The sequence below is a fragment of the Caretta caretta genome, chromosome 3 (assembly GCF_965140235.1).
Source record: "Caretta caretta isolate rCarCar2 chromosome 3, rCarCar1.hap1, whole genome shotgun sequence".
Lineage (NCBI taxonomy): Eukaryota > Metazoa > Chordata > Testudines > Cheloniidae > Caretta > Caretta caretta.
In genome coordinates this window covers 90,230,473-90,258,365 of record NC_134208.1, presented here as the reverse complement: position 1 = coordinate 90,258,365, position 27,893 = coordinate 90,230,473, and the positions used below count along the sequence as shown (strand labels likewise).

Genomic DNA, 27,893 nt, shown 5'->3' with positions numbered 1-27,893 from the left:
TCCTCTGGAATGGTGCTTGAAGCATGAAGAGGAATACGAATGTTTCGCACATAAATACTTAAATCTGGCACATAAATACTTTGCCACAACAGTGCCATGTGAATGCCTGTTCTCACTTTCAGGTGACATTGTAAATAAGAAGTGAGCAGCATTATCTCTTGTCAATGTAAATGAACTTGTTTTTCTTAGTGACTGGCTGAGCAAGAAGTAGGACTGAGTGGACTTGTAGGCTCTGAAGTTTTACATTGTTTTGTTTTTGAATGCAGTTATGTAACAAAATATAATTCTACATTGTAAGTTTCACTTTCACGATAAAGAGATTGCACTACAATACTTGTATGAGGTGAATTCAAAAATTCTGTTTCTTTTGTTTATCTTTTTTACCATGCAAATATTTGTAATAAAAATAATAATATAAAATGAGTAGTGTATGCTTTGTTTTCTGTGTTGTCATTGAAATCAATATATTTGAACATGGAGAAAAACAGCCACAAATATTTATAATAAATTTCAATTGGGATTCTATTATTGTTTAACAGTGCAATTAAAAACTGCGATGAATCATGACTATTTTTTTAATCTAGTTCATTTGTGTTAATCGCATGAGTTAACTGTGATTAATTGACAGCCCTATTTTAAATCTTATTAAAATATGTAAAATATGTTTGGCCCACACAAGGTTGTGCTTAGGTTTATATGGCCCTCCTGTGTAATAAGGTTGGGCACCACTGCTGTAAGCTATAGGAGAGGTGCTTTGGGAGCACCTGCATCTACCCTCTAGGCAGTCTTTCTAACTACCAGGCCCTGTCAATGGTAGCCCAGCAGAAGCTGATAGAGGCTGCAGTTGAATATAGCTCCTTGATTTTATCTTTGAAAAGAATCTAAAGACCAATTACTTTATGTTACAGTGTCTTGTATTTGGGTTTTTATTTTCCACTGTGGAAGCTTTTGTTTGGCTTTCCACAGCAAAAACTGGCATGAACAATAGACCACCTTTGTTATCCCTCAGAGCATAAGAATTTAGAATCATTTGGTGTTGCCTGGCCTGATTTCACACAGTGAGATCCTGCTGTTGTGTATTTGGATTGCAATTCATTCCTAGGGATGGAGCAGCTATTTATGTGGTTGTGCTCGGAAGCAGATCTGTTGCCAATCAAATTTCTCCTAAAAGGTTTAATGCTTGTAGTAAATAGGAGGAGCATCAGCAACAGCACAGAGTGCAGCAAGCAGATCTAACGCAAAGAGAGGAGAAAACTTTAGGTAGGGTGAAGAAAGAAATACAGTTACTGGAGGGGAAAATGCTTCTTAAAGGAAAAAAGATATAAACCAATGATCATACAGTTCATCATTATTCAAGCAACATGTCACGGCCAACGAACAGAAGACAAGATAATCACAAAATAGTAAGGCTTATTTAAATATATAAATATTACTTCACATGGACTTATAGCTAGCTATTGTTTTATTGAAGTGTATTGTTTTGTACAGTCATGATGGTGGACTAGCTAGAAAGTAGAAATGTGAACCAAATTTTAGTAGGTCTATGTACCGAGGGATGAATCTGTCAATTTTAGAATGGCTGCACTGAAGACATTTATGGCTTCAATGAAAATATTAACCCTCTTGTGAGCAGACAATGCTGTGACTTAAAAGAGAATGTTTTTTTGTTTGAGTTTCTTACAAAATCAGATCTTGGAATGAAAAGTATTTGTGAAACAATTGACATTAACATTTGCTTTTGAAACATTCTAATTTCTCCTGACTGTGACTGTGATATGAAATGTTTTTCAGCCAGCTCTAGTCCGGAACATGATGAATCCAGATGGCTGAACTCTGCACTTAGCATGAACCATTCTTCAGTTGCAGGGACAGATGGTTTAGGCAGGACTGCCGCATATGAGCTGCCCAGCTGGAGAACTAAATATGCCTCCTTGCTGGAGGACCACACCCTCTTGTTGCTGTGTGGTGCTTGGCCAGCACTGAGGCCAGTCCCCTCTCCTAGTGCTCGGGAGCGATCCTACATTCCTGCTTGCATGAGAGGGACAGGAAATAGTGCACCTGCACTTCACAGGGTAGAAGCTGGTCCTTAAGGCCAAAATCTGCTCCCATTGAAAACAATGTTAAAACTCATACTGATCTGGATTTGTCCCATAATGAGGAACTATTGATTGCACAATACAGTATTACATCTAGTAGGGGATACCACAGACAAAAGGATGCCTTTTGCTGTTCCAACTATTATGCTTGCTCAGTATTTTGATCATATGCAGTATCTGTTAATATTCTCCTAATATTCCAAAGTCCACTTTAAAGACTTGGCGTGGGAAACTATCCCCGAAGCATTTCTTACACTGCATGAGCATTAAAAAGAAGAAGAATATTCTGTCCCATTAAAGGGCTAGAAAGCCAAGGTTGTCAATTATTCTCTAGTTCTCTGACTGTGATTTTAAGGGGTAAAATAGCCAACTATTGGAAACCTAAGAACACTTGGCTCTAACTTTTTGTTCAGGAGCCTGCCAGCCAAATGTGCATGTACAAGGATGTTCATTTTTGGATCTTCCCATTCATTAACTTTGCCCAGAAGTATAGATTGGAAGTTTCCTTATTTCTGTTAGGAACTTAAGGTGAATTGTCTTCAATTCTACCAACCCATTTTATATATGATGTAGTTTTTAACTTCTATTCAAAATTACCCTCAATGGGTTCTAGTTGGCACAATGGTGTAGGGCACTAGCCTTCTATTTTGAAAAATAAGGCTTGGGTCATCAGTGAAAATGAATTTGTCCGTACTAGTCTAGTCTCCTGTGAAAAGGTCTGGATAACAGCTCATGCACCAAATCTATTGTTTTCAGGCACCACAAATATTTGTCTGTCTCCAAACCAGTGACAAAGTCTGTCTTAAAAGAGCTCCAGCCAGGGTTAATATTTTTTCTTGAAAAGAATGAACTAACCAACAATAAAAATGTGACATAGATATAAGGAACCTAAATAGCAGAGTAGGACAAAAAGAGACTATTTCACCTTGGCTCCAAGTACTAGCTGAGATGTTTTAATTACTATTCTTCAGATAATTTGTATTGTGGTAGCAACTAAGAACCCTCGTCTGGGACCCCATTGTGCTAAGAGCTGAGGCTTATTCCTGCCAATGTGATTTAAATTTCTGTTTAAAGTTTGAACTGCATTTATATTTCAGTCCATCACATTTTGCTTCTTTCTTTCTTTCAGCAGCCACATAAAGAATTGTGTGAACCCTTATAATTTTTCTTTACTTCTTTTTATCTTGTAGGATTGGCATTTACCAAGCATCTCATCCTCTGCATCTGCACATCACATGGTATGCAGCAAATCTAGATTACTATATTTCCTACCATTCCTTTGGATTTTTCAGCAATTCACGTGGAGTGCAAGGTGTTTCAAATATAAACAAATATCATTTTCATTAAAAAAAGTCATCAGAACTTTTCCTCCAGGACAGAATTGTTCTGCTTTTTCTAAAAGTCCCAACAAAACATTACATTTGACATATTTCACAAAGTCCTCTACTAATGAAGGAACAATCCAGCAGGTGGAATTTCATTCTTGTCATAAAGGGCTCAATTGTGCTCCTGTTTTACTCAGTTGAGCAGGGTTGAGTAAGACCCTCAATTGAAGAAGGCCTACCCCAATTCGGGGTCTGGATCAGTTGTGATGCACTCATCCCTGCTCTCTGGATACTCCCCTCTATGAGCAAGTGGCTGGGAAGAGCTCAGCTCCACACTGCCTCTATTCACTGACTAGAGCAGAGAGCCAGTCAGAAGGGGGAAAATAAATGGCACCCTTTCAAGGATGGAAGTAAATTGCACCCCCTCCCCCAACCCAGAGCAAAGGAGGAATTGTGTCCCAAAGTCTCTGAGACACTTGGTCTTCTGGGGCTACTCACAGGTTGGTGCCATTTACTCACCAACCTGTACTCAGGACTGTGCCTAAGAGCACAATCCAATCCCTTGCCTACACACAAAAGTTGTACCACTTTAACAGCACTAGTATAGTTAAAAGGGGGGCATCCCCTTACTGTGGACGCAGTTATATCAGTATAAATGTACTTATATCAGTATAGTTATTCCCATACTGGTAAGGGAATAAATTATACTGGTAAAGGCAGCTTTATACTGATATAACTGCATCCATACTAGGAGTATAACTATTTTGGTAAAAAAAAGCACACCCCTAGCCAAATTTGTTATACGGGTATAACTTTCAAATGTAGACCGGGCCTAACCCTTAATTTTCTCTTGTAATATGTACACTTAGATGTACAAGGTGGCAGGAGCCCTTATACTTGACTTTACACGGCGTATTGTTCGGGTATATGTCTGAGCAATCCTGCTCTCTTCCTAAGAGCCCAGGTATGGTATTAATAGGGACGTCTCACAGTCATGGAAGGCCCCTGGTGTGTTGGTGTAAACCAGCAAGCACAGAACCCAGTGCTTTGTAGAATTCTGAACATTCTATAGCGAACTGCATGGCTCCATGGAAACTGGGTGTTGGTGTCTCTGAGTTTGTCTACACTGGAAAAGTGGTCAAGGTTAGCTAGCATGTTGTAACTAACCTCAGCCTTTTCCCTAGTGCAGATGCAGGGTAACTCCTTCTACCTCAATTTAGTAGGTCAAGGTCCACTTTTCCTAATATACATAAATCATCTGGGAACAACCAGATCCCCTTGAATATACCATCTCTTCCTGGCCAGTTCATTCTTTTGCCTTCCTACTTTGTTGATTTGACATAAGGATTTTAGAAGCAGGTAGTCTTAGCAGCAGGACAGACTTCTGGCTTAAAAGTGGAAAGTATTAGATATATTTATATGTGTGACAGAAACAGCGTCAGAATAAAACTCTTCAGTTCAGGAATCTGGAGGTGCAATAGCACTAAGAATGGAATAAGAGCTACTGATGAAAAGAATTTAAAATATTGGCCTCTTATTAGATATCTGAAAGAGAAGGAGAAGACTCTGGGACTGATTCTCATCCGCTTCTTCTTGTCATTTACACCTGTGCAGAACAAGTGCAAAGTGGGTGCAAAGTGCTACTGTTCTGAACTGACCACTTTCTGTATCTATTTTGCATTCACTGTGCGCAGATGTAAATGACAAGACTCAGAACCATTGTGCCTTTTTTATTGCAATTGAATTTCACCATCCAGGTTGCTGCTACTCTTGTAAAAGACCTAATACTGTATTGCTTCAATAATCCTGAATGCCATTAGTCTTGGATTTACTTTTTTGCATTATAACTCTTCTTCCTTCCAAAATTCAAACGTGATGCTACAGTCATAAAAAAGAATGAGATTAGAAATACCACAGTCTTGCAAATGGTACTCCATGCATGTGTAAGGGGTGTCTGCACAGACCCCTTTGCAATACTGGGGCCTAAGTGAGGGGTGATAATAAAGTAAGGTATACTGAATCCACACCCTGGATATCACTGGCTGTGTGTCCATAGACAGAAGGTTCCTATAAAAATAAATGTTGGGCTTTTTATTCCAAGACACTGTATGAAGTTAGGAGGAGCAATAAGAGTTTGATCCTAGTTTTTTCATTCTCAAACCATATCCACGCTCATTTTCCCCTTTGTTTGACAGAGCAGAGAACTCTTTGTGCTTACTTATGGAGCTTTGGTAGCCCAGCTGTGTAAGGACTACGAAAAGGATGAAGATGTGAACAAGTATCTAGACAGAATGTAAGTAACAAGTTTATTCTGCATTACACATCCAGTTTAGCATTAGTGATGTCCACCTACCTGTATATTTTCTTCCATCCTCTTATTGTCTATTATTTGTTGAATAACAGAATTGTATTTGGGACCATGCAAAGTACAAACGAAGACAGAGTCCTTGACACAAAGGCACTTACAATAAACTTTATCACAAGGTGGTTCAAGAGAAGAGCCCCGTGTCCTGTGCAAGCTCCTAGAACCCATCAGCCCGGTACAGACCCCCTTTGATGATTGTTTTCCATGGACATTCTAGAAGATAAGTGGAATGGCAGGAATGTTCACCATGGCAATGAATTTTAAACAAATAAGCTCTTTGGGGGCAGGTCTTTTTGTTCTGTGTTTGTACAACACCTAGCAACAATGGGGTTCTGGTCCATGACTGGGGCTCCTAGGGATTACCATCATAGAAAACAATACATAATAATATTGTAGAAAATTTGCCAGAAGCAATTTTTGAATTAGTTATCAACAAAACCTGATTCTAAGAGTTAAGCTCATCTATTCGGAAAACAGAAACATACCATGTGACTGACACATCCAATCAAAACAACTAGAATTTTGAATATCAGACACACAATAAACTGCTTGCAAACAAGTTACAGGCCAATAGTTATTCACAATAACTATTCCAGACAGCACCTGCTTGAGAAAATCGTGATTTACTCACAAACAGAAAAAAAATCAATAAAACTCATTGAATCGATCACTTGATATTAATTCTTCGCCCAGCCCCAATGAGTATCACGTGTTTCAGCACATTTGATGTAGGTTCTTTGCAGGTTCTGTGGTAGAAATAGGAAAAGGTTCACACTGGGAGGTGTGGAGTCCTACTTTACTTCTCTCCTACTACATGAGCTTTTTCCTACCAAATTGTACTCTTTTCCATTTGATGAACAAACTCCTCCCTGGGTTAACACCGTTGGTTTAACATCATTAACACAATTATATACATTTAGCCCCTTGTGCTTTTACTCACGTTTTTGCCAGCAGGGCTATTTTGATTTACTTCTCTGCTTATGCAGCACTATCAGTGAAGATGAAAGCAGCACAGCTTTGGAAGCAAAGTTTATAACCTAGGAGGTCCCATACGCATAGATATAATAATATGGCTGTTGCATTTCTGTTACACACAGGTTGTCAGACAGCAACTTGTCACTTCAGTTTACAGATTGTTTTATGGATCTAAAGGTTAAACTTAAAAATAACCTGAGCACTCTCTGGTATTGGTGAGGTACATATTTTAATAGCGGCTAATGAAATATTTACTAGGGCACCAGTAATGGTGATACTCAGCTAAATGTGCCAGCAATAAATAAATATTTCATGGCTTGCCGGTACATCACACAGTGTTCTTCTGAACCTTAGTCTTCCAGAAAGCTTTTTGTTATAACATGGCATTGGCTACGGTATAGGCTTCTTGTTATAGGGCCCAATCTGAAATCAATGGAACCCTTTCCACTGACTTCAGTGGGCTTTGAATAAGGCCCATAATGAACAGTGAAAGAGATTCAGAAACAATTAAGTTTAAATGGATATAGAAAAAAATCAATGAAAGCATTTCTGAGCTTGGCCCAGGTGCTTGCATTTACATTCATTAACTTTTCCTTCTACAAAGCCTCCTGTACAATATTTGCCATAATTTAGGAATGGAAGGATTTTACAAGCTTTCATCCTTTTTATATTGTCCATCTCATTTCTCTGGAATTTCAGTTCTGTGTGAACAGTGTAACTGAATTTAAATCTAGTGAAATGGAAAATGCGTTTTGCCGAACTGCAACTAATTTTGTGCAGAAGTAGCATAACAGAGACTGTGGCTATTCTTTTATGGTGATGGGAGATCAAGAAGAAGGAGCATATTACGAGGAGAAAAGAGAGACAAGAAAGTAGAGAAGGAATTTCAGAGGAGGAATGAGAGGAGAAGGAGAAGAGAAGGGAGGATAAAGAGAAGGGGAGTGGAAGAGAATGGGGAGAAGGTATATAATGATAGAAGAAGGACAACGGAGGAGGGACAACAGAAGAGGAAGAGATGCAGGGGTGGGAGGACCTACTCATTTCTTGTGTGAGCCATTTCAGAGGGATTGCAGGGGACAAGACTTCTGCAACCTGCAATTTCTGTGGCAGGCAGGTGAGCCAAGATGCCCAAGACAAATTGGACTCTGGCCCCACCTGTTGGGCAACCCAAGTTATGTGACGTGATGGGGAAGAACCTTTTTTCTCAATAAGAGACTAGTGAAACACCCTTGATAAATACATTAATACCACAGTCATGTCAGGACTCAGGGAGTTCCAAGTATAAGGGGTTGATTTCTTCAATTATTATGTAATTATTTTTTGCTAACCAATTTGTTGTTTCACACATGCTTCAATGAACCTAAAATTGACAAATGTCACTGGAAGCAAATGTCAAGAAAAGCATGAGTCAGTCCCTCAGACTATGCATGGGTATGTCAAACCTCCATACTTAGAGCAATGAGACTACTACTAAATTCCCTCTAAGCTGTGGGGTGTGTGTGTGCGTCTCTCTCTCTCTCTCTCTCTCTCTCACACACACACACTGTGTGTCTCTGGCTCACACACAAACTGTGTGTGCTTGTCTCTGTCTGCATCTCTCCCACCCACTGTGTGTGTCTGTCACACACACCCACACACACACAGAACGTGTTCTGTTTCTCTCTCTCTCTCTCACACGCACACACACACACACTGTCTTTCACACTCACCTCCCAACACATACTTGTATTATTATTGTTGTTACTTCTTAATACTTCTTTCAAAGTGTTATTTTAGTTTTTTGACTGGTCTATGCATTTCAAAATTTTTATTTCTCTCTTACACTTAAATTTAATTATTTCAGTAGTGAAATCTAAAATGCCTAACCTGTCCTGGCTGGAGTAATTATCCCTATGGTAACTTTTTAAAAATATATATTATATCTAGTTTTTTTTGTTTCTACTGGTGGTGCACATGCGCACATTACCTTGATATGGTGCACATAACAAAATTCATTCTGCACATGGATAGAAAAAATTAGAGATAACTTTGGTCTACCAGTGTCATCACATTCCCAACTGGCCAAGCTGTATGCTCAGTGTGTAATGGCCTTCTCAGAGGAATCCCTTTAGAGATCCTACTTCAGAGAATGACACGGGGAAAGATAGCACTAACCATGGTTAGGTTTTAGTAACGACTAGATAGTAGGACCTGATTCTCATTTACATTAAGGCCACTTTATACCACTCTAGTCATACAAAGAGGCCCTAAAGTGAGCATAAATTATATCTGTGCAAACTTTAAGACCCCTTTTCATGACACATGAGGTACAGGCCTACTTTCCACTGGCAGTGTGATGTACAATGGCCTTAGTGTATATATGAATCAGGCCCAGTAAAATCTCCATGTCTCAGAATACTACCTCATTCAGGGGCCACAGCATTTTTCAGACCTAGTTCATGCAGCTGCTTTGCTCAGAGAAAGAGTGAGACTAGAGAGAAGAATGAGGGGAGGAAACAAAAATTGTTCAGCTTTACATGTAACTTTCTTTTCTTTGCTTCAGGGGGTATGACATTGGTATAAGGCTGGTTGAAGACTTTTTGGCTCGCTCTGCTGTGAGGAAGTGCCGTAGCTATTCTGAAACTGTAGACGTGATTGCACAGGTAAATAAGATTAAAGTAGCTAGACTTTGGTATCCTTTGATGTCCTCAGCTTCTGGGAAGACAAGATTGGCCTCATCTCCTACCAATTCATTCCAAAGCAGAATTAGCCCGTCTACCAGTATGCTTAACTCTCCAGTCTGAAATGAAGGTGCTACAAAGCAGAAGAACAGGACAGTATGGTGTTCTTCATTTTAACACAAGCTCTCCTGGTGTTAACCAAATCAGCTCCCTTATTTAGAACTTTTTACATCCAGCTAACAGCACACAAACTTAAGTCTGCTCAGAGCGACAGCAGCAGCAGTTCTGGGTCCTGGCCTGATGATCTCTCAGTGTGCTGTGATACTGTGTGAATTGTCAGCCTTTGAGCTCTCCCACTACATTCAAAATACTAGCTGTAGGTCCACGCAGATAGGACAATGGAGTTCTAACCAAGAGCTCGATACAGCTAAATACTTAAGCATGTGCTTAACTTTCAGGAGCAACCTTCCCATAGCTCCCTTATGCAGCACTGGCTTTTACCTATATTGCGATGACTCAGTGGGGCTACGTCTCTTGAGGAGACATTGGCTCTCACTAACATAGAATCACTGATGTTTTATTTCAGCCCAGAAATGCTTGAAAACAGGACATTCAATATAGCAGGTCCATATTCAATCACTAACCCTTTTGCTGGATCCTAAAATGAAAAACACGTCTCCACAAATGAGTCATCATAACAAAATACTGGTTCAAATAGATAAAATTCAAATATCTACACAGAGGGATGTTAACCATATGAGATTATGTGAGTAAGGCAAGCAGGACTTGACACCATGAATATGTTGTCTTTTATACCCCCACACTGAATGCAGTTGTTTTATTATAATATAAAGTTACAGTTAACAGCTTTTTAAAATATATTTAACAACAACAACAAGCACAGAGACATCTGTCAAAGGTCATACTCTAACACTCAGGTTTGCACAGATTGCTGAGTGTGTAAAACAATTATTTATGCAGGAGACACTCAATGTACATTAGTAATTACAAATATACTGTACTTATTTTTACTAATGCACTGGTATGCAGTCAACATGCATATAACTTCTCTGTCTCCTTCCAAATATTTTAGCTAGATATCACACCTCTTCTTTGTATCTGAATGAACAGTGTGTACAAGATGGCCAATGTATATTGCCTTGTGCTAAGTGCATTTCAAAAGAATCAGGTGATAAAGATATTTTATGATTCCTGTTCCTTTTTGAGGGATGTGTTTGAATTATTCAGCTGTATTTCTACTCTTGGAAGCAGCAGAAAGACACAAACTGAGACATCTTATTTTCCATGCATCTGAGGTACCAGTCACTGCACTGTCTGAGCACCTGGCAATCTTTTATATATTTATCCTCATAACACTTTTATGAGGAAGGGAAATGCTATTATCCCCCTTTTACAGATGGGGAACTGAGACTCAGAGAGGCTTACCGAGGGTCACACAGAAAATCTTTGATATAGTAGGAAATGGAGTCCCAGTCTCCTGCACCCCTGACTGGTGCCCTGAACTCTTGGACCACCCTTCCTCCTCACTGATTGTTGACTTAAATACATCCATCATATTATGCAAATTATTGTCAGGCATATTTGAACTTGTGAGAAGTTGAATCACATTTTCTAGGTGTTGACTGGAGTTTAACGTAGCTAATGTCCAGCATCAGTTTGAAAATTTACTGTAAGAAAAATATTGGATCCTTGTTAAATATATACTGATTATACATAGTGATTATTAAAAATGCTTGGATCATGCAGTAATGGTGAACAGCTTGGTACTAAGGCCTTGATCCTGCCGTCAGAGCCATGACAGTATATCCTTGTGCTTGTGTGGAATCTCACTGCTGTCAATGGGGTTCTGCACTATCACAATGGCCTGCTCACATACACCCAATTGTAGTGGTTGAGGCCCAGGTACTTATCCAAATGGTCGTCAAGACTGAAGCTCTTTTACTGGCTATTCTAAATGGATGCAGGAGAGTGAATTTGTGTGGGGGGGTGGAGGGTGAGAAAACCTGGATTTGTGCTGGAAATGGCCCACCTGTTGATCACTTTAGATAAGCTATTACCAGCAGGACAGTGGGGTGGGAGGAGGTATTGTTTCATATTCTCTGTGTGTATATAAAGTCTGCTGCAGTTTCCACGGTATGCATCTGATGAAGTGAGCTGTAGCTCACGAAAGCTCATGCTCAAATAAATTGGTTAGTCTCTAAGGTGCCACAAGTACTCCTTTTCTTTTTTCTAAATGGAAGCAATCACAACGGATAGGGAGGACATTTCCTGCTAATGTCAGGCTGGAGGAATAAAGGGTCTGAAGTGAAGCCCAAAAATATTAAAATGAAAAGTAAAAAATGAAGTAGTTACCTTTTTATTTGTTGACAGATAGTTCTCCCGTATATAGGGGTAATGCTGCCGGGAACAGGATCTGTAAGATTTCTGCCACCAAATGGTGCAAAGCAACCCGGGCGGACCTGCGACTCAGTCGCATTATGTGAAAAGTCATTTTAAATGGTCTCTATTGTAGTGAGAACACGTTGTAAAGAACAATATAAAGGGAGAGCTTGGCTTTTGGAACTTTAATGGGATGGCACATTCTAATGGCAAAATACATTCAAATAAAACCTTCATCCTTCACTCCTGTACTGTGCTTGGGAGGCGTTTGCTTGGTGAAAGCTGAAGAATTTCTTTGGCATCGGACTAAGGCTCCTGTTCAGAAAGATACTTAAGCCCATGCCTAACTTCAAGTCCCGTCAACTTCACTGGGACTGTCCAAATGCTTAAGAGTTAGGCATACGCTTATGTACTTTGCTAAATCAGGGCTTGACAGCACTTGTGCTGACAGGAAACGTGGAATAGTTTTGCCACGCAGTTTGAAAAATGTAACAGTTAAGCTATTTTAGATTGTTTTACTTGTTGACATGCTCTCACAGAAAAATAAATATTGGAAGAAATACCAGCCCCTTAGTTCATTTGATGCATAGCAGCTTCTGCCTTCCCCCACACATAACCCCAGTACTGCATTGGACCCATTATCCAATTACAAGATATTACAAAAGTTTTAGCAGAGTGCAAGGGCAAATGCTCTGAGTGCCAGAACTCTTGGGATGGAGACCTCTGCCTGTGCATATCATTTTTGTGTATTTTTAGACTTGATGAAAATTGCTATAATGTAACTTTAGGAAGAAACTGGGGTTTTCTGCAAAGGGAAGACTCCATGGAAGAAGACCCATCTGTAGTGGCTAAGGTTCCCAATTTTGGTTGGACATATTCCTGGAGGTTTCATCACATGACATAATCTTTAATTAAAGATTAATAAAAAGGGTCTAGAGGTAATCCCAGCAATTATAGACCAGCAAGTCTAACGTCAGTACCGAGCAAATTAGTTGAAACAATAGTAAAGAATAAAACTGTCAGACTCATAGAAGAACATAAATTGTTGCACAAAAGTCAACATGATTTCTGAAAAGGGAGATCATGTCTTACTAATCTATTAGAGTTCTCTGAAGGGGTCAACAGACATGTGGAGAAGGGGGATCCAGTGGACATAGTGTACTTAGATTTCCAGAAAGCCTTTGACAAGGTCCCTCACCAAATGCTCTTACGTAAATTAAGTTGTCATGAGATAAGAGGGAAGATCCTTTCATGGATTGAGAACTGTTTAAAAGACAGGGACCAAAGGGTAAGAATAAATGGTAAATTTTCAGAATGGAGAGGGGTAATAGTGGTCAGTCCTAGAACCAATCCTATTCAACTTATTCATAAATGATCTGGAGAAAGTGGTAACGGTGAGGTGGAAAAGTTTGCAGATGATACTAAACTGTTCAAGATAGTTAAGACCAAAGCAGACTGTGAAGAACTTCAAAAAGATCTCACAAAACTAAGTGATTGGGCAACAAAATGGCAAATGAAATTTGTCCCTCGGCCCACGCCGCTTCCAGCAGCTCCCATTGGCCTGGAGCAGCGAACCACGGCCAGTGGGAGCCGCAATTGGCCAAACCTGCGGATGCGGCAGGTAAACAAATCGGCCCGGCCCCCCAGGGGCTTTCCCTGCACAAGCGGCAGAACAAGTTTGGGAACCACTGTATTATATTATAATAGGAATAGATTAGTGAAAACAATACAAGTAACATTCCATTAGGTTTCATGATGTTCTAACACCTGAATATGCTCTCCCATTAACACACACTTTGATCTAGGGCATGCATACCGGGCATGCATAATGTAAATGTAAAGTAATAGTAAACAACAAGATTTAGATAGGTGACAACAGTATGATCAACATCTCCTCTGATCTCTGTTAACACACAAGTGAATTGGCCTGACAGTATGCTAATACACTGCACTCCTTTGATATTCACACATAAGTGAATTGGCGTATGGCACTGGCCTGAGCTGGTCTGTCAGCATCATAGCATCTCATAATTATAGGAAAAGAACAGGGTCTGACTAATGGTGTTTACCAGCTTGCAAAGAAAGGGACACTGTCCCTACTCCTCACAAGCCCTCCTTATTGAACACTTTATCTAGTTCATGTGCTTTCCCCCTCCATGGTAGGTGATTCCATTTTAAGAGGTAGGGAGTCCAGGGTCGTTGACTGGAGAAGGACCCTCTAGCACTGCCGTGGGGATTGGCGAGGGTGAGGGAAAAGCTGGGAGGCAGTCCAGAGGTGCAGGCCCTTTGCACACATGGTTTATGTCTCCAAGGGCAAACCTCACCTCCCAAAGGAACCTATCCATTGGAAACTCCAGCAGAGGAAACACGTAGGGCTCCCTGTCCTTTGTATAGGTTTCCCCAGCCTAGAAGATGACCTAGCCCTTAGTTGTTAATATGCCTATGACTTATACTTTTCAGTACCAAATCAGATTCTTATTTTGTGAATGGTCTCTTTTAAATTCCTTTCATAGCCTTAAGAGAGATTTTCAGCTGTTGCATATTGTGATGCCTGCATGATCTTTTTTCAGAGAATAACAATTAAGCAGAATTTTAGAAGAAAAGATTGTTTTATTTCCATTTTATCATTTGGTGAGGTAAATTTATGTGAGGCTTAGCACAATTATGACTGCTTGTAATGATCCATGATATACAGACAGTGATCAGCAGCTAAACTAATACTATAGATTTAGCAGCATAGACTAGAACCCATTCATCTGTAAAACACCAGTTTCTTTCTACTCAGTGAGCTAACGTTGTTACACTTGCTATCTACCCATCCAACAGGCATTGTGCTTTTCAATCCAGTAGAGGGCAATATGCACAAATCATACAACCTAGTACATTAAATATGTGTAGGTGTCCAAGCAGTTGCAAAAGGAAACCCAAATATGCATTAAGAAAAGGTTGATCTAAATCAGATTAAAAAAAAACAACAAAACTCTGGCGGACCTAATATAAGCAATATATTACAGTGTTTCAAACATACACATTCCCCAGACTTTCCTATGTCTGTGGCATGTAAGTGTTAAATCACTTACATTTTAACAGTCCTGAGGAGCATCTGGTAGCTTTTGAGCCTCAGTTCAATTGACCCAGATGGCCACCACACAAAAATCACCTCTATAACTGGCACTAACTGGATCAATTTGAAAAACAAAATAATTCTCATGCATACAAATAAAACAGTTAGGAAGACCCAGTGACAAATGAGAAGGGTGCAGCAGATGCTATTTCTGTATTTGCCTAAAGCTGGTATGCCTCTTGACAGTAACAATGTGTCCCCACCAAAGTAGCACTACCCATATTGCCATTTTACTTCCAGCCCAATCACACTGTGGTCTTCCCAGGCAGTTTTTAATTTGACAGGGTAGAAAATCTATAAACTTCAATTCAGAAAAAATACACAAACTCTGAGATTCTTTTATAGTCAAAGTTATGAGACTCCATTACATTTTATAAGAAACAGGGGGAAAAGCAGTACGTTTCCATGACTGGGAGAAAGCAGTGGACCTGCAAGTTGTGCAGAGTTCCAGGAGAATACACCTGGATTCTCATATTACTGTCATGTCAAATGTTAAAAGGGCAAAAGAAAACAACCAAACAAAAACAATTGGTAAACAAATCACTCAAGTATTACTCAAGTTGAGTAAAGGTGGCAAAATCTCAGCCCAAATGTTTAGCTGAAGATACTGATTGTGCAACATGATAGAAACTAAATTATGTGACGTGTGATCCTTTCTGATATTTTGGCATCAAGGACAGTTGGGGAGCAATATCATAAATGATGTGACTGATATGGAAGGTCAAGAATCACTATATCTTTCATGTTTCAGAGTAGCAGCCATGTTAGTCTGTACTCGCAAAAAGAAAAGGAGTACTTGTGGCCCCTTAGAGACTAACAAATTTATTTGAGCATAAATAAAGTGACTCATCGGATGCAGTGAGCTGTAGCTCACGAAAGCTTATGCTCAAATAAATTTGTTAGTCTCTAAGGTGCCACTAGTACTCTATATCTGTCATGTTGGCCATGAAGGGACTAAGGTATTTAGATCCTTAAAGGTATTTAGGTACCTAAGCCCCATTGAATCAATGAGAGTTAGGTGCCTGAATACCTTTGAGCATTTTGGTATACCTGCTCAAATGGAAACACAGAGAGGATCTCTTTTGCATTCACTACAGCTGATGTTGCCAAATACCCTCTAACAAGTCATAGAGCCAAAGTCACTCACTGCACACACTTACTATGATCCGTTGGTGTCTGCAAGCCATGTTACTAAAGCAACAAGCACACATCTCCCCTGTGATATAGTAGACAAAACAGACACCTTTATGTTGCATAAAGCAACTTCAGGTGGTCAGCACATGAAAAGAAGAGTGTTGTGAAGTCCCTCAAATCAGCCTCTGGGCCTGGTCACATTTTTCTTTGCTTGTTTTTCTTCTCTTCTTTTTGTGTGATGCATTTCCCTTTGTTTTCGCTGTGTTTTCAAATATTAGTAACAGATGTGAGATGATTTTTCTGGTTTTACTGGGTATTTGAAAGTTACCCAGAGTTCTGCCTATTTAAAAGGGCCTGATTTCTTCTTTCCCTGTTTTATTGTATAGTACAATTAACCAAACAACACAAATATAAGTAGAGAAAGGCTAACTTTAGGAATAAGGGAAAGGACTCTATTTTCCTCCTGTTACAGGGTCTACTATCAACTGCTATCAAGACTATTTAGCATACTAACAGAAGGAGTCTCTAGTAGCATAGTCTCAAGGAAGAAAATAAGATTAAGACACTGACAGACTTCTGAATCTTTGTTTACAAAATAGCAGTTTAATGTTCTTAAATGTCACTTTCAAACTTAATGTTCTGAAAATTCTGGAAAAAAGATACAATTATAACCAGCACAACAATCTGAGCACTGGTTTTCTACAGTGTTCTTGATGTATAAGGAATTTCTCCAAAATAACCAGTATGTAAATGGCAATGAAAGGAATTATCTCAGGTAAATGCAATCAATCTGCTAGTTTAAGTTTACACAGCTTTTTGCATTAACTGTTTATATAATATGTTAATTCCTCAGGTCATTATCCAGGCTAAAAATAACAGGCCAGGTACTTACATTTTTAGCTGGTATGCTAAATGCACTGATTGACCCTGTAGATTAAATAAACTAAGTCAGGATCAATTATTATGATTGTTAGAGCCAGCAATCATTTGGGGACAACATTATGTAGCATTATGGCTCTGATCCTGCACTCTTTAAGAAAGTAAAACTGGAGTCTTCAGGATCAGGCCATAACTGTTAAATGCAAGTATAAATTGGGAAGAAATTAAACAAAAGAAGCAGCTTCAAATGAGATGCACCAAAACAACTTGCTGTGCCAACCCTATCATAACTGCTGACGGACAGAATTTAACACAGCCACTAAGTGTGAGTGGGGATTTAAAAACATTAGTCTAGCAATTCAGACACCAGTAGCTAGATATTACTGCTAATTTAAACTCAGTTGGTATGGGGCCAAAAGAAAGAGATGATCAGCTAAAGTAAACCTTTCTTCCACCAATTTTCCATGCTGTGAAGTGAATCCCTATGTCATGGGGTTCTGTGACAGAACATATTTGCTACATGGCTACCACTGGAATGGAAAAAAGATGCAACGACCCTCAGAAAAGTAAAAGAATAACTCGCTTTCTTTAAAATCCAATGGATAGTCCAGTCACTGATTGGCCAGACAAGAAAGGGAAAAAAAAGGAAGAAATATATTGAAAATAGAGATGAGCCAAGGAGACGATGTGCAAGTCTGGATCCAGATCCACATTAGGTTCAGACTAAGGTTTATAATTTGGGTTTGAGGATGAACTAGGCCAAGTTCTGAAATCTGGTGAGCTCTTCTTGGGAGATTTTGCTCCATAAAATCAGATATCCTACAACTGATCCTGTAAGATTTCAAACACCACGGGTCGCATCCAAACCAGATCTAGAAAATAGGTGCCTGGTTTTAGATACAACCCAGATCAAAATTATAGGGCAATTTGGATGCTCAAATTTGACTCTAATCACGTTCCATAAAATTTCAGAGGGCTAGTACTTGACGTTCTGGTTTGGATCCATCCAATTCAAAGTAGAAGAGAAATAAAGAAGATTGCACTTCAAAACATTGCTAAAATTGTATTCTTTCTTTCCTTGACGGATAAAACAAACATGATGATTGTAACTATGTTGCAGGCAACTATGGGAAATCTGGAAGTCTAGCCAAGCTATGCTTGCCACAGGATATGAGGCAGGGGCAAAGGTGACTTGAATCCACCTTAACCCTTCTCAGATCTTGAGAACACGTAAGGGCCCAGTTAACCCCTGGTCAGAGTCAGAGCAGTCTTAGAGAGACTCTAATCTTCCCTGACTGCAATAGCTCCCTATTGGCAGTTTTGGTAACTCAGGCACTCTGGCGACACTCCCTCCTGCTCTTGACATTCCCCTTGAACCAGGGGTTCTAAACAGTGGTATGGGGTCTCCTATATCAGCACTATATAGTTGGCAAATCTTCCATACAAAGTCTCATACTGGAAGATAGTTTGAAAATCACTTCTGATGGAATATTTCTTGCAGTAGCCTTCTATAAGGTTGTTTCCTTGTATTCCCCTATCTATCTATATCCATCTGTTGACTCTTGTCTTATACTTAGATTATAAGCTCTGTGGGGCAGGAACTGTCTTTTTGTTCTGTGTTTGTACAGCACAGTGGGATTGTGGTCCATGACAGGTGTAATGGAATGTCAAAGTATTATACTGTTCTGCCACTAGGTGGAACTGTTTATAAAATACCTTATTTAAAGCTAACCTTAGCCTTAGACATACCTGGAAGAGCATTAAAAGATCTTATGATGAACACATCGGTTACAAATAAGCAAGTTCTATGACCAGTCCATATCTGGTACAGGAACATAAGATGGTGTCAGAAGTAAACTAAGAACAGAAATGGAAGGAACAAAACAACAAAGGTTGCAGGATCTCATTAACATGCCACTCTTCAATGCCTCAGAGAACTTCAGTTTTGGTAAACCTTCAGAGTGGACAATCTGAAAACAATATTTTGTCAGATTTTGCATTGCTACCAAGCTGTGCAATGAAACTGGAGATATTCAGGTATCTTTAATTTATGCTATCGGGAAGCAGGCAGAGCATATCTTTAAATCCTTTGACTTTACAGAAGACTGTCACAAAGATGATTTGAAAGGGTTCTGGCTGTGTTTGAGGCATACCTTATATCTCAGAGAAATGTGATTTATGAAAAAACATGTTTCCATCAGAGAATGTTGAATGTTTTATAAGAGATCTGCATACAATGGCTGAAAACTGTGATTCTGGGAATGCAAAACATGAAAATATCAGAAAGGGGCTGGCTATTGGATTAATAGGAAAAAAAACTTTTCCCAGCTGCTACAATGGAAGAGAGATTTAACTCTAGCTACAGTTACACAGAGAGCAAAGCGGTGTGAGCTGGTGAGGCAGCAAAACCTAAAGCAACAGGACAAACCTGAAAAACCTAAAACTAGCTTAGTAACTGTAAACAGACCCTTGAATGTTAAAAGTCATTATCATAAAACTACTGAGGCAAGGAGAGAGAACTCCCAAGCTAAAAAGGACAAATTCCAGACTGCATGTACAAGGTATGGAAAAAGCCATATCCCAAGACGTGATGAATGTCCAGACAAGGCACACAGTGCAATAAATGCATGAAATATGGACACTTTGCAGCAGTTTGCCACACCAAAGCCGTCAGAGAGTTGACTCATATTACAGACAATCAAGAACCAATTTTTCTGGGACCTATAACTTGTGATGACATAGAGGCTGCCTGGACAGTGAAACTGAATAGTCATTTCAAGACTATTGACTTTAAAATTGACTCAGGAGATGACGTTGCAGTCATCTCAGAAGGGACTTACAATTACCTTCAATCCCTCCCAGAGCTGAAGTCACCGGACACAGCTCTGACTAACCTTGGAGGTACTCTTGAACTGCATGGGTCAGTTCACCACAGAAACAACTTACAAAGATAAATGTCCCAACAACAATGAAGTGGGTGAAACCAGACAATCACTACTTCCCCAAATGAACTCACACAGGAAAATGATAAAAGATGAAAATGACCTATGGTCTGTGGTTGAACACTTTTCACCAAGTGATCACTCTATACTGCCACAAGTACGCCTATTCTTTTTGTTTTATACTTTTTGCCACTAGGTTTCACTCTGTGTAAAATATCGTATTTAACGCTAATCTTTGAACAGGGGCTCCGAAACGCTACATAATAAATAAACAAATAAATTAAAAAATTATTGCTTTTCAGCCTCTGAGAAAGGGAAAAATGCACACGAACGGTTGTTTGCTAAGTAGTAAATTGCAAAGTGAAGTACTGTACTGCAAGCAGTAATGAGAATTGTATTAATCCAGGAAATCCGCATTGGCATGCCAAAGCCTTTCTAGTATCATATTGCATCCAAACAGTGCTTAAGGAAAAGTACTTGGGAAGAATGAAAAGTATACCAGCAAAATATGTTATTCTGGCAAGCAGCCTTTTCCCTTCTCAGCAGTTTATTTATTTATTTATGTATTTATTTATTTTTGGTCACTTATAGTCCTGCTTTCTGATCTGAATTCTAATGTCATTGTTTGAGCTTATTTATCGCTACCATTCTTCACTTTGGACCCATTATTCATATATATGGTCCAGTATGCAGTGTTAGTGAAAAGTCCCTACTAACATATATTGCAGGGATTCGCCGTCCCCTGGCCAATGGGGGCTGTGGGAAGCAGCGGCCAGCACATCCTTTGGCCTGTGCCGCTTCCTGCAGCCCCCATTGGCAGGGGACGGCGAACAGTGGCCAGTGCGAGCTGCTATCGGCCAAAGCTGTGGACTCTGCAGGTAAACAAACCGTCCTGGCCCGCCAGTGGATTTCCCTGACAGGCCGCGTGCCAAAGGTTGCTGATCCCTGATATATTGGGATGTCAAAGCAAGCTATTTTTTATTTATAGGCATTTCTAAGGCTTAAGCTACACTACAGACTTCTGTCGGTATAACTATGTCACTCAGGGGTATGGAAAGTGACCCAGTTACATCAAACCTAATCCCTGGTGTAGACAGCACTATGTTGAGAGGAGAGGTTTCTCTGTCAACATAGCTACTGCCTCTCATGGAGGTGGAGTAACTATGCTGACAGGAGCTCTCCTCTGGTAGCAGCTTCACTAAAGCGTACTGCGGCGTTTTAAGTGTAGACCTGCCTTCAGCTACTCAGTACTGTATTTAGACATCTTACAAATGTTAATGAAGTGAGTTTTCAACAGTTAGGAAGGGTCTTGTGGTTAAAGAATGGCCTTCTAGGTTGGTGTGTGTGTGTATTCAATTCCTTGGTAATCCTGAACAAATCACAATCTCCATGTGAAAAATGGCACACTAATACCTTCCTATCTTACAAGGAGGATAGCATGGAAAATTCATAAATATATGGGAGGTGGTCAGAGAGGTCCTATTATTTCTCCAATTTTGCATATGTGGAAACAGGCACAGGGAGGTTGAAGTTCAGTTTTTTGTAAAATTTCCTCAAGTTTGCGGAGTCAAAAACCTCTTCCTCATGAGGATGGCCTGGAAGCGAGCACTGTCCCAACCACAGGTTGCCTTATTTCACCCTGAAAGGAACTAGACAGGGTAGCTTTCATGAACATTGTGGCCAGACACACCCTGGAGTGAAAATATAAGGCTAATTCCTTAGCTATTAATTAGATTTCTTCAAATATTCTTATTCTAGCTCTCAGATTCCATCCACTTATTGTGAACTCCTAAGCTTTTCTCAGTTACTTGTTTATAGTTTTAATGTTTTACCTTCTTATTTTAATCCCCTTTACTAGTTAATAGCCACTGTCCTATCATAGTTTCCATGTGAGTTCTGCTTTGCATAGGAAATTTTAACAAAAGAATTTGGAAAGCCTCATATTGTTCTAATGTGAAATACAACTCAGACTAAATGAAAAGCATATGAGGCACTTAGCACATTTAACTAGTTACTTTCCTCAAGAACAGAAGCTTGGAGATTGATAGAGTAGAGCTAGATATAAAGCAGGGGAAGAGTTTAGCAGAACTCTAATAATTAAAGGAGCAAAATGTGTGGTTAGGGAGAAGGGTCTAGTAAACTGAGAGACAGAGCAAACAGTAGCATTGCTTGGGATTTTTCTGTTGTTTTATTTGTTTGGGGTTTTTTGATGGAAAATATGGTTAATACAAAGGTGACATTTTCCATGGGAAAATATTGTTTTTTTCCTGAGATTATCTTTTTTCTTTTATTTTGGGTAGGGTTAACATTCATCTCTGCACCCATTTGAGCCACCACAGTACCTAATAGAAATAGTAGTTCAGATGCTGCAGCCCCCATCTCCTACATTTGACAGACTCCCAAGCCAGACTTCCTCTCCCAGGATAAACCACAGTCTCTCTCATAGACTCATAGAATCTCAGGGTCGGAAGGGACCTCAGGAGGTCATCTAGTCCAAACCCCTGCTCAAAGCAGGGCCAACCCCCAATTTTTGCCCCAGATTCCTAAATGGCCCCTTCAAGGATTGAACACACAACCCTGGGTTTAGAAGGCCAATGCTCAAACCACTGAGCTGTCCCTCCCTCCGGCTGAGCTGCTGCAGTGTATCACGGGAGTCCCCTGGCCGCAATGCATCATGGGAAATGTAGGTTGACTGGGGAGCCCAGCCCATAGGAGAGAATGGGGGCCATGAGGCTGAGGCACCCGAATTATAATTCCCATGAGGCAGCGCAGGCAGATGTAGATTAACCTTGACCCAATGACCAGAAACAAAAGATTTTGTTTCCAGTCAACAAACTCAACCCAAATATACTGGCATATGCGCAAATCAACATTTTTCAGAACTTTTGGTTCCATGAAAGTTTTGATATTGACTTATTGTCCGGATTTGGGATAAAAACAAATATTGATCTATTATAATTTACTGTGGGGCAGAAATTCTGTTTTTGAGCAGCTTTAGCAAATAGGTAGGGGTATTGGAGCTGTAAGTGTTATCACATCATTCCTCTGTTCTTAGGTCTTGTTTATTTTTTACCACCTTGATTTCAGAAAATGGAATCTTCATTCTAATCCACTTTAGAAAGAGTGGTTTAATAACCTAAGAGCCAGGAACTCCATAGTTCTGTTTGACTTTGCCATTGACTCTCTTTGGGTATGTCTACACTGCAAGTGCAGGTGTGATTGTAGCATAGGCAGGCAGATGTGGTGGCATGGGCTTCAGCCAGGCTAGCCTCCCAAGTGCAAGTCTTCTGGGGACCCTGGTATATACTTGTGTTGCTAGGCCCCAGCACCATTTGTTCACTACTACTACTGTTACCATGCCTACACATGCTATAATCACACCTTCACTTGCAATATAGACATACCCTTTACAAATCACTCACGGCTGGATTTTCACATGCTTTACTTCCATGCTCAGCTTTGGCTCAGATTGCTACTCTAGATGTTGAGGAGAGAGCAGGAGCTACTTACCCAGGGCTCTCCATTCCACACTGGAAGGAGAGAGGGCTGAGAGAGACTAGAAGTGACCTGGCGGCCTGGCCCTGTTCTTCTTCTTCACCAGCCAAGCAGCCAGCCAGGCACACAGTGTGGGATACATAAGATACTTCATGAAAAAGGACAAAGTAACTGACTCCTTACCCAGAGCAAAGTGGGGGAGGAATTCTGACTCTCTGAGTCTGTTTTGTCTTTGGCCTGTTGCGGGGGTGGCTCAACTAGGCTTGCTAGGTGTCCAGTTTTTGATAGGAATGTCCAGTCAAAAAGGGACCCTGGCAGCTCCAGTCAGCACCGCTGACCGGGTTGTTAAAAGTCCAGTTGGCGCAGGGCTAGCAGGCTCCCTACCTGGCTCTGCATGGCTCCTGGAAGCAGTGACATGTCCCCCTGGCTCCGAGGTACAGGGGCAGCCTGGTGGACTCTACGTGCTGCCCCTGCCCCATGCACCAGCTCCACAGTTCCAATTGGCTGGGAAATGCTTGCACAGAGCCACCTGGCTGCCCCTATGACTAGGAGCCAAGGGACATGTCGCCACTTCCAGGAAGCCCCTCGAGATAAGCGCCACCCGGAGCCCGCACCCCGATCCCCTGCCCCAGCCTGTAGCCCCCTCCCAGAGACTGCACCCCTTCCAATCCCTGCCCCAGCCTGGAGCCCCATCCCACATCCAAACTCCCTCCCAGAGCCTGCACCCCCTCCAAATCCCATGCCCAAGCCTGGAGCCCCCTCCCACACCCAAACTCCCTCCCAGAACCCACACCCTGCACCCCCTCCCACATCCCAACCCTCTGCCCCAGCCCTATGCCTCCTCCCGGACACTGACCCCCTCATTTCTGGCCTCACCCCAGAACCTGCACACCCAGCCCAGAGCCCATACCCCCTCCCATACCTCAACCCCCTGTCTCAGTCTGGAGCCCCCTCCCACACTCCAAACCCCTTGGCTCCACACATCCCCCAGCCCAGAGCCCCCTCTTGCACCCCCAAACCCTTTATCCCTGGCCCCACCCCAGAGCCCGCACCCCAACCCCCTGCTCCAGCCAAGAGCCCCCTCCCACACACTGAACCCCTCATTTCTGGCCCCACCCTGGAGCCCGACCTCTCCAGCCAGAGCCCGAACCCCCTCCTGTACCTAACCCCCTGCCCCAGCCTGATAAAAATGAGCGAGTGAGGGTGAGGGAGAGTGAGTGACAGAGGGAAGGGGGGATGGCCTTAGTGCGGGGGCGGGGCCTCAGAGAAGGGAGACAGGGTCAGGGCCTTGGATAAGGAGTGGGGCAAGAGTGTTCGGTTTTGTGCGATTAGAAAGTTGGCAACCTAGACTCAGCTAAGAGCTGCCCTTTAGCTGGGGTATATTGTAAAGTTACATTCTAGCCCTTAACATCTCTGGTTCAGTTTTTGAATCTTTAAAAGGAAATGATGGCATACACCTGTCTCTCTGGGGTATTAATGAGGTTTTGCTAATTTTTCTAATATACTTTGATCTCAAAATTATCTGTAAAAGTGGTAAGTCCTACTAACTTTCCGTGGATGAATTTTCAGTCTTCAGTCATCTTTTCTGCTCCTAAGGGCCAGCAAAGTGCATGCAGGGAGATGTTGCAACTGAAAGTTTATGTTAGAGACAATTTTCACAAAAACAGAGTTTGAGGCATCTGCTTGCAGGACTCTGTGGGCTGTGTGCCATAGTCAACTTTAATTGAACAAATATGCTTCAAACTGAGGGACACTCAACTGATTTTCTGCAGAAGGTTCCCGGTAGCCAAATAGCAATTTGTAATGAAACTAAAGATGTTTTGAGAAAAAAAATAAAGTACAGAGAGAGAAGCAAAGGCTTGAGTAAAATTTTCAAAAGTGCCTAAGTTACTTAGGAGACTAAGTCCCAGTTTCAAAAGTGATTCAGGGACTAAGGCATTAAGGAGATTTTGACTCCTGAGTGTCTACATCACTTAGAAAAGTGGGATCATAGAATCATAGAAGTGTAGGACTGGAAGGGACTTCAAAACATCATCTAGTCCAGTTCTCAACACTCAAGGCAGGACTACGTAATAACTAGACCTTTCCTGACGGGTGTTTGTTTAGCCTGTTCTTAAAACCTCCAATGACAGAGATTTCACAACCTCCCTAGGCAATTTATTCCAGTGCTTAACTACCCTGACAGTTAGCAAGTTTTTCTTAATGTCCAACCTAAACCTCCCTGGCTGCAATTTAAGCCATTGCTTCTTGTCCAGGATGAGGCACTTCAGAAAATTTTACTCCTAGTGAATTATATTTTGCTGAGTATCCATTTCTGTACATAGAATCATAGAATATCAGGGTTGGAAGAGACCTCAGGAGGTCATGTAGTCGAATCCCCTGCTCAAAGCAGGACCAACACCACCTAAATCATCCCAGCCAAGGCTTTGTCAAGCCGGGCCTTAAAAACCTCTAAGGATGGAGATTCCACCACCTCCCTAGGTAACCCATGCCAGTGCTTCATCACCCTCCTAGTGAAATAGCGTTTCCTAATATTCAACCTAGATCATCCCCACTGCAATTTGAGACCATTGCTTCTTGTTCTGTCATCTGCCACCACTGAGAACAGCCTAGCTCCATCCTCTTTGGAACCCCCCTTCAGGTAGTTGAAGGCTGCTATCAAATCCCCCCTCACTCTTCTCTTCTGCAGACTAAATAAGCCCTGTTCCCTCAGCCTCGCCTCATAAGTCATGTGCCCCAGCCCCCTAATCATTTTTGTTGCTCTCCGCTGGACTCTCTCCAATTTGTCCACATCCCTTCTGTAGTGGGGGGAGCAAAACTGGATGCAACACTCCAGGTGTGGCCTCACCAGTGCCGAACAGAGGGGAATAATCACTTTCCTCGATCTGCTGGCAGTGCGCCTGCTAATACAGCCCAATATGCCTTTGGCCTTCTTGGCAATGAGAGCACACTGCTGACTCATATCCAGCTTCTCGTCCACTGTAATCCCCAGGTCCTTTTTTGCAGAACTGCTGCTTAGCCAGTTGGTCCCCAGCCTGTAGCGGTGCATGGGATTCTTCCTTCCTAAGTGCAGGACTCTGCACTTATCCTTGTTGAACCTCATCTGACTTCTTTTGGCCCAATCCTCCAATTTGTCTAGGTCACTCTGGACCCTATCCCTATCCTCCAGCTTATCTACCTCTCCCCCAAGCTTAGTGTCATCTGCGAATTTGCTGAGGGTGCAATTAATCCCATCATCCAGATAATTGGTAAAGATGTTGAACAAAACCGGTCCCAGGACCGACCCCTGGTGCACTCTGCTTGATACGGCTGCCAACTAGACATCGAGCTGTTGATCACTACCCGTTGAGCCTGACAATCTAGCCAGCTTTCAATCCACCTTGTAGTCCATTCATCCAATCCATACTTTTTTAACTTTCTGGCAAGAATACTGTGGGAGACAGTATCAAAAGCTTTGCTAAAGTCAAGATATATCACATCCACCGCTTTCCCCATATCCACGGAGCCAGTTATCTCATCATAGAAGGCAATCAGGTTGGTCAGACATGACTTGCCCTTGTTAAATGCTAAAAGAGAATCTGTTTGATGTAAAAAAAAAAGCCCTTGAAGACAAAATTAATACATTTTTCTAATTAAGTGTTCATTCTTGATGTCCTTAATCAGTCTTTAGGCAACCTCTCCCCCATCCCCTGGAGTTCAGAGTAAACATTGAAGGACTGGATCTATAGTTGTAAAGGTTTGTTTACTGTGTGCTTTCTACAAGTCATTGCGCTCAATACAGGGATAGCTGGATGAAATTTAATGTCCTGTGATATATGGGAGGTCAGACTAAATGATTTAATGGTCCATTCTGGTCTTAAACCCTGTGGATTTTATGACTTTCAAGGAATGGCCAGTTTTTCAAAGATTAACACATTCTATATCAACCATTCCAGGTTAAATAATTGTAATCTAAAATTAGTGTAGTAAGACAAAATTCATTAATGTGTATCTGAATTTCTGGAAGTCTCTGTACTTCACCTACTTGTTAGAAAGTGAAAGAGCTCATCAGCATTTCCTGTCAAAACACAGATATGGTGTTTGGATGACAAATCAGTGCTTAGGCCTATTTGAAAAAGTACCTAAGTACATGCATGTGCTTAAATCTCATTTACTTCAATGAGACTTAAGCACATGTTTAAAGTTAAGTGCTTTCTTGAACAGGGATGCTTTCCTGAATCAGGGCAATAGCCCCAAAATTGATTTCTTTAAAGTACATATGCACTCCTTGCTTCCTCCACAAGCCTTGTATGTGGTCTGAAGACTGTGTGAACCATCCATTATTTTGCTCACAGAACATCCAAAGCACAAAAGCCCACACTTGCTGAGGATCTGTTTCAATATGGATTTCTCGCATAAGCACAAGCTTTAGGGCTGTACCCTGTAGTGCTTCCTTATGCAGAACTCATGTTGGTAACAGTTGAATTTTGCTTGAGCGAAGACTGAATAGAACTGGGTG

At 41.1% G+C, this 27,893-nt stretch overlaps 1 protein-coding gene across 1 annotated transcript in view; it reads left to right on the top strand.

The window, feature by feature from the left end:
• Positions 1-1,065: 1,065 nt before the first annotated feature.
• The window catches only part of TRAPPC3L (trafficking protein particle complex subunit 3L), a 51,616-nt gene continuing 24,788 nt past the window's right edge, over positions 1,066-27,893 (top strand). The window contains exons 1-4 of the mRNA XM_048844726.2: positions 1,066-1,403; positions 3,287-3,334; positions 5,617-5,714; positions 9,304-9,403. Of these exons, the coding sequence (XP_048700683.1) occupies positions 1,362-1,403; positions 3,287-3,334; positions 5,617-5,714; positions 9,304-9,403 (288 nt within the window). The 5' untranslated portion in view covers positions 1,066-1,361. The remainder of the gene's footprint in view (positions 1,404-3,286; positions 3,335-5,616; positions 5,715-9,303; positions 9,404-27,893) is intronic.